General features: G+C 48.0%; 1 protein-coding gene across 18 annotated transcripts in view; it reads right to left on the bottom strand.

The window, feature by feature from the left end:
- The window catches only part of ppfia1 (PTPRF interacting protein alpha 1), a 71,181-nt gene that overhangs the window by 2,686 nt on the left and 55,885 nt on the right, over positions 1 to 12,610 (bottom strand). For 6 of the 18 annotated variants that reach the window (XM_030376293.1, XM_030376292.1, XM_030376295.1 and 3 more), the window contains 10 exons: positions 12,144 to 12,155; positions 11,100 to 11,181; positions 5,162 to 5,362; positions 4,808 to 4,870; positions 4,176 to 4,202; positions 3,660 to 3,835; positions 3,130 to 3,227; positions 1,692 to 1,882; positions 1,171 to 1,239; positions 126 to 297 (listed from right to left, as the gene is read on the bottom strand). In XM_030376293.1, coding sequence (XP_030232153.1) covers positions 126 to 297; positions 1,171 to 1,239; positions 1,692 to 1,882; positions 3,130 to 3,227; positions 3,660 to 3,835; positions 4,176 to 4,202; positions 4,808 to 4,870; positions 5,162 to 5,362; positions 11,100 to 11,181; positions 12,144 to 12,155 — 1,091 coding nt within the window. The remainder of the gene's footprint in view (positions 1 to 125; positions 298 to 1,170; positions 1,240 to 1,691; positions 1,883 to 3,129; positions 3,228 to 3,659; positions 3,836 to 4,175; positions 4,203 to 4,807; positions 4,871 to 5,161; positions 5,363 to 11,099; positions 11,182 to 12,143; positions 12,156 to 12,610) is intronic. The other 12 variants (XM_030376298.1, XM_030376299.1, XM_030376300.1 and 9 more) reach the window with 9 other exon arrangements.

Below are 12,610 nucleotides of genomic sequence, written 5' to 3'. Positions count from 1 at the left end.
AGATTCACCAGTGATGAGACAGCTACTCTGGCCTCCATGTTTCACTACATTAGCAGCATGTTACACACACACGCGCACACACTTTAGTTCCAGCAGCACGCTGGGGACCTTGTCCCACTGCCTACCGTCCATGGTACTCCTCTTTGGCTGGGTGGAGGGCGACACCGCCGCACCAGAACTGTTCACTCGGAAGTTGGCTGGCAGGGTGTCCGACGCGCCCAGGGAAACACCCCGCATGTCTTTGGGCCGGAACTTCTTCCTCCATGACGGAGCGCGGCGGAAGTTCTTATCATCATCCTGGGGGGAGTGAGAAGGAGGGGTTGAGGGGGGAGGGAGAAGGAGGGGTTGAGGGGGGAGGAGGAGGAGGGGTTGAGGGGGGAGGGAGAAGGAGGGGTTGAGGGGGGAGGGAGAAGGAGGGGTTGAGGGGGGAGGGAGGAGAAGGAGGGGTTGAGGGGGGGGGAGGAGGAGGGGTTGAGGGGGGAGGGAGAAGGAGGGGTTGAGGGGGGAGGGAGAAGGAGGGGTTGAGGGGGGAGTGAGGAGAAGGAGGGGTTGAGGGGGGGGGAGGAGGAGGGGTTGAGGGGGGAGGGAGAAGGAGGGGTTGAGGGGGGAGTGAGAAGGAGGGGTTGAGGGGGGAGGGAGGAGAAGGAGGGGTTGAGGGGGGAGGGAGGAGAAGGAGGGGTTGAGGGGGGAGTGAGAAGGAGGGGTTGAGGGGGGAGGGAGGAGAAGGAGGGGTTGAGGGAGGGAGGAGAAGGAGGGGTTGAGGGAGGAGAAGGAGGGGTTGAGGGGGGAGGGAGGAGGTGGGGGAGGAGGGGTTGGGGGAGGAGGGAGGAGGTGTTGGGGGAGGAGGGGTTGAGGGAGGGAGGAGAAGGAGGGGTTGAGGGAGGAGGGAGGAGGGGTTGAGGGAGGAGGGGTTGGGGGAGGAGGGGTTGGAGGAGGAGGGGGAGGAGGAGGAGGAGGAGGGGGCGGAGGGGTTGGAGGAGGGAGAAAGAGGGGGAGGAGGGGTTGTGGTCAAGGAGCACAGAGCCACAGCAGACCACCAGACGGCCATGGACGATCCTTGTGGCTAGCGTGGTCTAGATGAGAGCATGACGCCGGACTGTGTATGAATGTGTGTGTGAGGCTGGTCTCAGGTGGTCAGAGACATGTACTGAGATCCCAACGCTGAGTCACCTCCTCCATTCTCCTCTCGGTGCCGATGGCCAGGAGGCTGTTGTACTCCCTCTCCAGGATGGCTCTGGCCTGGAGGGTGGAGGAAGGGTGGAGAACAGTCAGAGCAGCTTCACCCCTAAGATCACCAACACCATTAAAAACTACCTAATCAACGGCCGACGACCCAATCCATGCCCGGAGAGACGACCCAGACTGAACCGCGCCCCGCTGTCTCCCTCCACACATTCCAGGCTGCTCCTCCCTTCCTGCTCCACGAGGAGATCCTTATCCCTCAGACCCCCTCTCCTAAAGCCATGCCGCATGGTAACAGTCAATCTAAAGTAGTTTGGCCCCCGTTCTCTCTGAAGTTACACGGTACACATTCAAAGAGTTGAGTTCTCAGCAAACAGGAAACCTTTTGTGGGCTTGTTCTGTTGACCTCAAACTGTTAAGATGACTAAGTAGTGACCGACTGTATTTCAATGAAGCCCACTGGTTTGTCAGATGCAGACGTACATACAGGTGTGCGTGTGTGCGTGTACCTGTGTGTTCTGCGTGGGGATCTGCAGCAGCAGGGCCAGAGTGTTGTGGTCGAAGGCCTCGTCCAGGGCCAGCAGGGCGCCGTGGACCCCGTTCTCGTACAGGCTGCTGCTGTACTCCTTCAGACCGATGGCCGCCACCCAGCTGATCACACGCTCGTTACTCCACACCAGCACGTCTACACAGGAGGGCTCTTTAGGGTTGGGTTAGTCTAACCCTTGTTCCTTAGTGGTTAGGGTTAGGGTTAGTCTAACCCTTGGTCTTTAGTGGTTAGGGTTAGGTTAGTCTAACCCTTGGTCTTTAGGGTTAGGTTAGTCTAACCCTTGGTCCTTAGTGGTTAGGGTTAGTCTAACCCTTGGTCTTTAGTGGTTAGGGTTAGTCTAACCCTTGGTCCTTAGTGGTTAGGGTTAGTCTAACCCTTGGTCTTTAGTGGTTTGGGTTAGGTTAGTCTAACCCTTGGTCTTTAGTGGTTAGGGTTAGGTTATTCTAACCCTTGGTCTTTAGTGGTTAGGGTTAGGTTGGTCTAACCCTTGGTCTTTAGTGGTTAGGGTTGGTCTAACGTCTAACCCTTGGTCTTTAGTGGTTAGGGTTAGGTTAGTCTAACCCTTTGTCTTTAGTGGTTAGGGTTAGGTTGGTCTAACCCTTGGTCTTTAGTGGTTAGGGTTAGGTTGGTCTAACCCTTGGTCTTTAGTGGTTAGGGTTAGGTTAGTCTAACCCTTGGTCTTTAGTGGTTAGGGTTAGGTTGGTCTAACCCTTGGTCTTTAGTGTTTAGGGTTGGTCTAACCCTTGGTCCTTAGTGGTTAGTGTTAGGGTTAGGCTGGTCTAACCCTTGGTCTTTAGTGGTTAGGGTTGGTCTAACCCTTGGTCTTTAGTGGTTAGGGTTAGGTTAGTCTAACCCTTGGTCTTTAGTGGTTAGGGTTGGTCTAACCCTTGGTCTTTAGGGTTAGGTTAGTCTAACCCTTGGTCTTTAGTGGTTAGGGTTGGTCTAACCCTTGGTCTTCAGGGTTAGGTTAGTCTAACCCTTGGTCTTTAGTGGTTAGGGTTAGGTTAGTCTAACCTTTGGTCTTTAGTGGTTAGGGTTAGGTTGGTCTAACCCTTGGTCTTTAGTGGTTAGGGTTGATCTAACCCTTGGTCTTTAGTGGTTAGGGTTAGGTTGGTCTAACCCTTGGTCTTTAGTGGTTAGGGTTGGTCTAACCCTTGGTCTTTAGTGGTTAGGGTTAGGTTTGTCTTACCCTTGGTCTTTAGTGGTTAGGGTTAGGTTAGTCTAACCCTTGGTCTTTAGTGGTTAGGGTTAGGTTAGTCTAACCCTTGGTCTTTAGTGGTTAGGGTTAGTCTAACCCTTGGTCTATAGTGGTTAGGTTAGTCTAACCCTTGGTCTTTAGTGGCTGGGCCATGAGACAGGGTTACAGGGAGCGGGGAGCAGCAGGAGGTGAAACGTACCGCTGGTCTCCAGCTGGGCCTCCTCCCTCCTCCTCTCCAGCTCCATGCGGTCGTAGTTCAGCCTCCTCAGAGACATCACCCCACACTGGAAACTGTTTCTGTTACAGGACAGGAAGACATTTGGTGAGCGCAGACCTCAGACCAGTGGACCTCAGACCAGTGGACCTCAGGCCTCAGACCTCAGACCAGTGGACCTCAGACCTCAGGCCTCAGACCAGTGGACCTCAGACCAGTGGACCTCAGACCTCAGGCCTCAGACCAGCAGGTTCGCTGTCCAGACATTTGGTTTTTCACAGGCTTCGAGAAAAGGTGAATGTTGCTGTGTTAGCCGTCAGCCAATCAGGCTTGAGTAAAAGAAGGTGAAACAGCGTTTGGCCAGACTTCAGCTGTTCTGCGGTCAGCTTCAGATTATAAAGTCTGGTCTGTGATAGTAGCGCGGCCCAGCCTGAAGCAAGCAGACCGTTCATGGCTTATCCTATAGGCCATCCATTCAACTCGGTTTGTTACCGGCCAATAGCAAGACCTGTTACCTGTGGAAGCTGTCCACCATCTTGAGCTGCCCCCTCAGGTCCTTCTTGGTGAGGTGGTCCAGCATGCGGGCGTCCACCAGGGACTCCATGAAGTAGGAGCGGTACTGCGGCAGCCCCAGGCTGGGCAGCCACTCGTTACCGATCCACTCGTGGTTCATGTCCCCGTAGGCCAGCGTCTGTCACAGAGGGTCAGGGTTAGGGTTAAGGTAACCCCTAACCCTAACCCTGACCCTCCAGGCTCCAGAGGGTCAGGGTTATGGTTAAGGTAACCCCTAACCTTAACCCTGACCCTCCAGGCTCCAGAGGGTCAGGGTTAAGGTTTGGGGTTACCTTAACCCTAGGGTCAGCAAGGTGCTGTCTGATATCAGTTAATGCAATATGTAATATTATAATATTTATACTTCAACACTTTGAACACCAGTATTCTTTGGGGCGGTGGATAGGGAGTGAGCGGTCGGCGATCAGAGAGGTGGGGTTAAGGGTTAAGGGTTAAGGGTCAGGTAATCAAGTGCCAACCTGGGCCCAGCTGCCCTGGTCATCCTCCTGGTGTTAGCGTGTGTAGCGCGTTGAGAACAAGAGAACAGGTGGGTTAGTACGGCAGTAGAGGCTTCACATGCAGGTCTAATAAAACCGCCCGTCACCAGGACATCCAGGCAGCAATATGGTCAATGTATATATCGATGTTGTCCACTTGGTACTAAATGATCGGATGGCATCCTGCACAATAGAAGCAAAATCTAAATAATATGAATTGATTTGTCCAGTTCTCAAAACACACAAACACACAGACACAACTAGAGCGCTTTGAGGGAAGGCACTGCTCTAGAGGAAGGCCTCACTACTAGCACCAGCTAAAGGCACACAGCTCTTGTTCCAAGTGGCATCGTGAGGCTCCAGTGACTCCGGTGCCCCTCTTCCTATTCATGTGTTATCATGCAATTGCCTACATGCACTAGTTTACATGCACTAGTTTGCATGCACTACTTTACATGCACTACTTTACATGCACTGTTTCACATTCACTGGTTTACATGCACTGTTTCACATGCACTAGTTTGCATGCACTAGTTTGAGGTGTGGCAGCCGGCTGAGACTCAACGATGACTTGGAACCTAGCCCTAAGCCACATGACACTGCGGTGGACTGACCGTAGGGGGCGTGGCTGCCAAACTCTCCATCTCCTCATGAGTCACCCACACGTTCCCCGTGGACTGATCAGGTGACCCAACCCGACCAATCACAAGTGAGGTGTGATACGCAGGCGTGACAAAAGACAAGGAGGGAGAGGAAGACCAAGACGCAGTGGTTCAATTAGAAGTTAGTTCAATGATGTACACGGTATTCAGAGAAGAAAGGCTCCAGCGCCATGCCGGGATAGCGAGGGTTAAGAGTTCAGCAGCTCAGTGACAGCAGCCAGGACCAATGAAAACAGAAGTCCGAACGGAGAGTCAGAACAGAAGTGTCTTTGGGAGGAGAGAGATGGGGGCCGCCCGAGTGTGTACCGTTCTGGAGGTGGGCGGGGCCGAGGGGCTGGTCAGGGACATGATCTCCTGGATGGCGAGGCGGAGCTTCAGCCGGTGCAGCGGGTTGCTGATCCCGATCTCTCTCTGGATCTCCGTGTCCGACAGCGCCGACATGATTGCGCCGCTCTTCACGTTGGCCCGGCAGGCCGCCACATACCAGGCAGGCATACCCACCCACAGCTGGGAAGGGGAGGGAGGAGGGGAGGGAGGGAGGGGGAGGAGCAGAGGGGAGGGAGGGAGGGGGAGAAGGGGAGGGGAGGGGAGGGAGGGGGAGGAGAAGGGGAGGGGGAGAAGGGGAGGGGGAGGAGCAGAGGGGAGGGAGGGTGGGGGAGGAGCAGGGGAGGGGAGGGAGAGGGAGGAGAAGGGGAGGGGGAGGAGCAGAGGGGAGGGAGGGAGGGGGAGGAGAAGGGGAGGGGGAGGAGCAGAGGGGAAGCATGTTGGAAAGATGGAGTAAGAGAAATGGCAGATTAGAAATCATGGAAAAGGGGGGGTCACGTGACGATGTCTGGCTAGAAGACATATGTTTCCACTGAGCTCCCGCTCCCACTCGTCTTAAATATATTTTATTTCAAGTTATCGCTCCCATTTCGGCTAATCACATTAACTCAGTAGTGTAGGAACTAGCGGCAAGCAGAAAAAGTACAATTTTGACAACAAGTGATGTCGAAACAGACGAAATTCAACACATGAGGAATGGCTACTGCTGCAACTGCTAGCCAAAAAACGGATTCGCCATTACTTTTCCGCTCCAGAGGAGCAGGTGGATAGGAGCCCTCCCCGACGGTGATCACCGCAGCTCTGATTCGCGAGGTAACTCAAAACTTTGGCGACATGATGGAAGAAAAACTTTCCAAATTCACGGAGACTTTGGAAAAAATATCCACTACTTTGGAAAGCCAATCAAAACGCATCACCGAGGCCGAGCAGAGAGTGTCGGATGTGGAGGATACAGTGACCGGTCTACAGGGGAGGCTCGCTGAAGCAGAGAAGAAAATTAAGCTCATGGCCGATGGCATGGATGATATGGAGAACCGCAGCAGGCGGGATAACATTTGTGTTCTCAATCTGAAAGAGAGCACCGAGGGAAAAAAAACCATTCACTTCTTTGAAGGTTGGCTGCCTACCGTGCTCGGCTTGGAAGCGACTCCCGGCGTTAAAAGCCGCATCAAAATTGACCGGGCGCACCGGAGCTCGGGCCGCGGGGTGTGCGTCCCCGCCCGGTGATTATTAAACTGCACAACTCCAGGGAGAAAGCGAGGATAATGGCCGCACTGAGAGCGACGCCTAATCTGGAACATGACGGGCAGCGGATCTTCATTCATCAGGATTTATCGTCTGCGGTTCGGGAGAGAAGACGAGCCTTCAACGGTGTGTGCCAGGCTCTGATCGAGAGAGGCATCCGCTTTAACATGCGCTTCCCGGCTACACTGGCTGTGAACCACAACGGCAAAGAACACAAGTTTGAATCACGAAGAGATGCAGAAAATTTTCTCAACATGCTGGAGTAAAGCCGGACAGGAGACGCCTGAAGTATGACTTTTATCATGCTTGATCTGGGAGACTACATGGACACATATCATTAAGGTCTTCGTAAGTTTTGTTTTGTTTTCATTTTAATTATTATTATAACAGCAGCTATTGTATTTTGAGAGGACACTTCCACAAGCTACTTTAAAAGGCACAAATGGTGACATGGCTTTACTATGTGCAATTAATACGTTCAAGGTTTGCGTGGTTATTATTAAGTGATCTCATTATGCTCACTCTTGTCGGTTAACATTTAAGGAGGGGCTCCCTCTGTTCATTATTAACATACTTTGATACCTCATATTGATATGTGGCCGGAATAACAATAGGCAGGTAACAAACTTTTTGTTGTGGCGGCGGGGGTGGGCTATGGAGCTTTTTTATTTTTTTTATCTTGCTCCAGAAAACTGATTTTAGCAGCATGTGCTCCTTTAGCACTACCCAGTGGGTAGCTTTTTGTTTTTGTTTTGTGTGTTCATATTTCTCATACTCTGGTATCTTCTTCATGTTTACATCATTCTCTGAGTATGAAGAAGGTTCTTGTTGTTTGTGTTCATACCAGCACAGCTGAATCATTTCATGCGCCAAATAACGCTGTATTGTACTATGCTCATGGTAAGGGGTCATTTTCAGATAGAAATGGATCACTTTTATTTGTTTTATGTTCAATCATATAGTTGATGAGTAGCACGAAAATAATTACGTTAAATGTCAAAGAAATCAACCATGTTGTTAAGAGACGCAAATTGCTTTCCATGCTTAAGAAAGACAGGGTACAGGTGGCATTATTACAAGAGACGCATCTTACAGATACTGAACATTTAAAATTAAAGCGGGACTGGGTGGGTCAAATTTATTACTCTTCTTTCAATTCAAGAAGCAGAGGGGCAGCAATACTTATCCACAAATGTCTTCCATTCACACTAGATAAAGTTGTTCGAGATACAGAAGGAAGGTTTGTTATAATCACTGGGTTTCTATATGGTGAACGGGTTCTTATAGGAAGTGTCTATGCACCAAATACTTTTGATAGCTCATTTTAATCAAAGTTACTGGCTGATATTTCTTCCATATCCCCGCCTTACGTAATACTTGGAGGTGATTTTAACTGTGGTCTGGTGCCTGAGATGGATTATGGCCCACCTAAAATCGGACCTCCATCTAAAATGGCAAGAGCTACGATAGAGCTCTGCTCTGATATTGGCCTTTTTGACGCATGGAGAATCACTAATCCACGAGGAAAAGATTTCACTTTTTTTTCTCGTCCCCACCATTCTTTTTCTAGAATTGATTATATCTTTGTTTCTAGACCACTACTAGATAGAACCGGAGCTTGGTCCATTAACACATGTGTTCTCTCGGACCACTCATCAGTCTCTATTGAAGTAATGCCACCTTACCGTGACCCTTTCTCTAGACACTGGCGTCTGTATCCGTCTCTTCTTAGCAACCCTGCATTTGTGACTTATTTAGAAAATCAATGGGAACTCTGTATTTCCACAAATGACTCACCTGAGGTTTCTGCGTTTACTCTATGGGAAACAGGCAAGGCATTTCTTAGAGGGTCCATCATTTCTTACACGGCCGCAAAAAGGAAGACTACATTAGTGAAACAGCTAGAGCTTGAGCTAGATATTGTTCGCTTAGACAGAGAATTTAAAGCTTCTGCCTCCACATCTGTGTTAAAGAAATTGGAAGCAGTCAGATCTGCTTTAGATCAACTTCTAACTCAAAAAGCAGAATCAGCAATATGGTTTTGGTCCCGAGTTTTATAAAAAGATGGCAACATTTGTGGTGGGTCCTTTAACTAACATGTTTATGGAGTCATTTGACGGGGGCTCACTTCCACCAACTTTAAATCTCGCCCATATATCTCTCATTTTAAAGAAAGATAAACCCCCTGATCTTTGTGCATCTTATAGACCAATAAGCTTGCTCGGGGTTGACTGTAAAATGTTATCCAAGATTCTGGCTAGGAGGTTGGAAGAGGTGTTGCCAATCCTGGTGAAGCAGGACCAGACAGGATTTATCAAGGGTAGATACTCTCACTCCAATGTCCGACGGCTCCTAAATGTTATTCAATTCGCACAAAATACAAAAAACAAGGTTCTTGCAGTATCACTGGATTCTGAAAAAGCGTTCGACCGGGTGGAGTGGGAGTATCTATTCAATGTTCTTAACAGGTTTGGTTTGGGTGCAGGCTTTGTTGAGTGGGTCAAAGTGTTATACAAATCTCCGGCTGCGAGGGTCCTTGTGAATGGTTCAGTGTCTGACGCTTTCCCCTTGTGCAGGGGTACGCGTCAGGGCTGCCCCCTTTCGCCTTTATTATTTGCACTCACCCTCGAGCCTCTTGCAGAAGTTATAAGGACCCACCAGGGGCTTTCTGGTGTCAAGTTGGGAGACATTGAATACAGGATTTCCCTCTATGCTGACGATATATTATTGTTTATTACAAACCCTGAGAACTCCATCCCTACCTTAATATTAATCATAAATCAATTTGGCCAGATATCAGGGTATAAAGTTAACTACAACAAGTCAGAGGCCTTACCATTAGGTGGCTCTGGGCCCTGGGCGGCCCCTGTCAATTTCCCATTCAGGTGATCGGTCTCAGGTTTTACTTACCTGGGCATCAAAGTATCAGCAGATATTAAGGAGCTGTACAAACTAAATTTCAAAGTTACCTTGACAAAAATTAAAAGTGACCTTGACAGGTGGTTTGATCTCCCAATGTCATGGATGGGTAGAATAAGCTTAATTAAGATGAATGTACTTCCCAGGATATTGTACCCTATGCAGATGCTACCATTAAAGATCAATAGGAAATTAATTTTGGATATTGAACGATTGTTGTCTAAATTCATATGGCACGGAAAGAAAGCTAGAATAAAGATGAAGATATTGCAATTACCAATAGACAGGGGGGGTCAGGCATTCCCTATTTTTTTATACTACAATTGGGCTTGTCATGCCCGTATAATATCAGGCTTGCTTAGACATTTTCTACATCAAGGGGAGCCCCCCCGTAGATGCTTGGTGTTGCACCCCTCTATCAATTTTTAGCCTTACCTCAACTGCCTTAGGTGAACTCCCAGCAGAGGTTAAAACTAACTTTATTAAGCTTAACACACTTAGGATTTGGCGTGACATCACTAAACTCATCGGCCGAAGAGAGTTTTCATCAGCGTTACAACCTTTAACTAGGAACAAAGCTTTCCCCCCAGGCATTGGAGTGACTATTTTCGATGATTGGTTCTCCTAAGATTTGTTTCAGATTTATTTGAAAACGGTAATTTCATGTCATTCACTCAAATTCAGAATAGGTACAAAGTATCACGTAACCACTTCTTTGGTTTTCTCCAAGTGAGGCATTTTGTAAAATCTAATCTTAAATTACCGAATGATCAACCAATGTTGAGTCCTATTGAAAGCTTCCTTCTTCATTTTAATTTGAATACCCTCAATGACAAGAAATTTATTTCTCTCTTTTATGAAAAATGAATGCCTTTTAACTCTGCTAATTCTGACAGAGCGAGGGATCTATGGTAAAAGGACTTGGAGGTTGAACTTAGCACAGAGGCCTGGTCCAATGCTTTATGTCTGCTAAGAAAATATATACATGCAACAGACTCAGGGAGAGTCAATATAGAATATTACACAGAATACAACATACTCCTCAATTTCTACACAAAATTAATCCTGAGTTCTCCCCCCTCTATCTTAAGTGTAATAAAGAAATAGGAACCTACTACCACTGTATTTGGCAATGTCCTTTAATATCCAGATATTGGAAAAACGCTAAGGAGCTTAGTTCAATTTTTCACAAAAAAATTAGGTTGGACCCAGTTTTGTTCCTTCTGTGTATAACTACGGCACAGCTCCCTCTACCCACTGGACAGTTGATTTTATTGTATAAACTTCTGCTTTTAGCAAGACGATGTATTCTGTTCCAGTGGATTCAGGAGAAGCCTCCCTCGGTTACACAATGGTAGAGAGAAACATTTCGTGTTTTTCCTATGGAACGTCTTAGTGCTGTTTTAAAAGGTAACACCAATGCTTTCTATGATGTATGGCAACCCTTTCTTGATTATCTTCCTAATGATCTTGCTGAGCTCTTGCAGAAAGGACGCCCACACCTTGTTTTCACAAATAAATAGTTTGTATTCTCTTCCTTTAACATGACTCCACTGTAAACAATGCTTATATGATCCAAATATGTATTTATGTGACGTTTATATCTCATTACTCTTTTGGAACTTGACAAGATCTGTGCTGTGTTGTTCTTTGTTTGATAACAGAAAATCAATAAAACATAATTGAAAGAAAATAAATCATGGAAAAGAGTCTGAGAACCGTCTGATGGAGCAGGGAGGCCAGATGAGTGTCTTACCTCCAGCCAGACCACCACGGTGGGCCCGTCCCACTGAGCGAACGGGAGGCCCTGCCGACGCGCCTCCTCCAGGAGCTCATGTCTGTGACAAACACACAGCGGCCGTCAGCATCAGAACACACACACACACACACACACACACACACACACACACACACACACACACACACACACACACACACACACACACACACACACACACACACACACACACACACACACACACACACGTCAGGGGAACTGATACATGCATACTGATAGAAGAGAGCAAACCATGGAAAAAAATAGAAATCCAGAGAACAGAAAAGCCATAAAGGGCCAAACCCCAAGTCAGACAGAATGATCTGGGTTCGAAACATTAAAACAGAACTCATCAAACCAATGTTCCCAAAGCTTTTGGAAACTAAACTATAATAGGTGGTGGTGTTCGCCAAACTGATACGCCTTCATAAAGATGGCAATGGGATGGGGATCCCCTTATGAGAGCCACTGGGTCAGTAGGGACAAAGTACATGCAGATTAATTACCAGCTCCGTGCATTCCCTTCATGCAGTTCGAATTAGCTCATCAATGCTAACTTTCTTCATTATCAAGGGCCTACATTAAGTTCTAAACCTCCATACAGCTGAGCACTCTAAAGCGCAGAGTCCATATGTGGCCAGAGGATTGCGATACGTCTGGTATCTTCAATACAGAGGTCTGATGTGACTAAACAGCATCACCCAAACAGGTATATTAATGGTCGATTTCATGCCACAGTGCACCAAGTCTCTTTAGCACAGAACTTTAAGTTTATTTTTTCTTTCAACTGCTTATTTTCCCCCCAAAGCACCCAACTTTTTGTTCCTGGAGAGAATAAAAGCAGGTGAGGCACATTCCTGTTATGACGACGGAGGAAAAGGAATCAAGAAGCCATCAGGCAAACCGAGAGAGAGGGAGGGAGGTAGGTATGGCCACAGGGTGGGGTCAGAGTTACAGGTTAAGGCTAAACGTGGAGCCAAGTGGAGGAAGGTGGTAAAGCAGAGGCAATATGTACCCACTTACCCTGTCTTTGGACTACACATGGGGTGAGAAAGGGATGACGACAGAAGAGAGGGGAGGTTGGCAAAACAATAACATTAAAAAAGAAAAAATGGAGTGAATTTATGTTTAAAAGCCAAATGAATGAATTATACTGAATACTACATCATTTTTGTTGTTTACACGCGAATACTTCTTATAAGAGTGAAACCTTAGCAGGGAGGGAGTGCTGTGGAGAAGGCTGGGTGTGGAGGGAGGGCAGAGGGTGAGACGTCACTTACGCTGTGAGCCAGGTGATGAAGGGTGAGAGGAGCAGTACAACAGCAGTAGCAGCAGCGTGTCACATAGGATCTCCAGCCTGGGCTACACAATCCCCTGTGCTCTCGCCTGCCATTCTGCTTCGTATACTCCGATATGTGAGTGTATAATATATCTATGTTGTTCTAGCGTGTATATATCAGGGCTGTATCACTGATCTATGTTGTTGTAGC

Source organism: Gadus morhua, chromosome 14 (genome assembly GCF_902167405.1).
Source record: "Gadus morhua chromosome 14, gadMor3.0, whole genome shotgun sequence".
In the NCBI taxonomy this organism is placed as follows: Eukaryota; Metazoa; Chordata; class Actinopteri; order Gadiformes; family Gadidae; genus Gadus; species Gadus morhua.
Note: the sequence above shows the minus strand (reverse complement) of the source record. Positions and strands in the feature narration are given on the sequence as shown.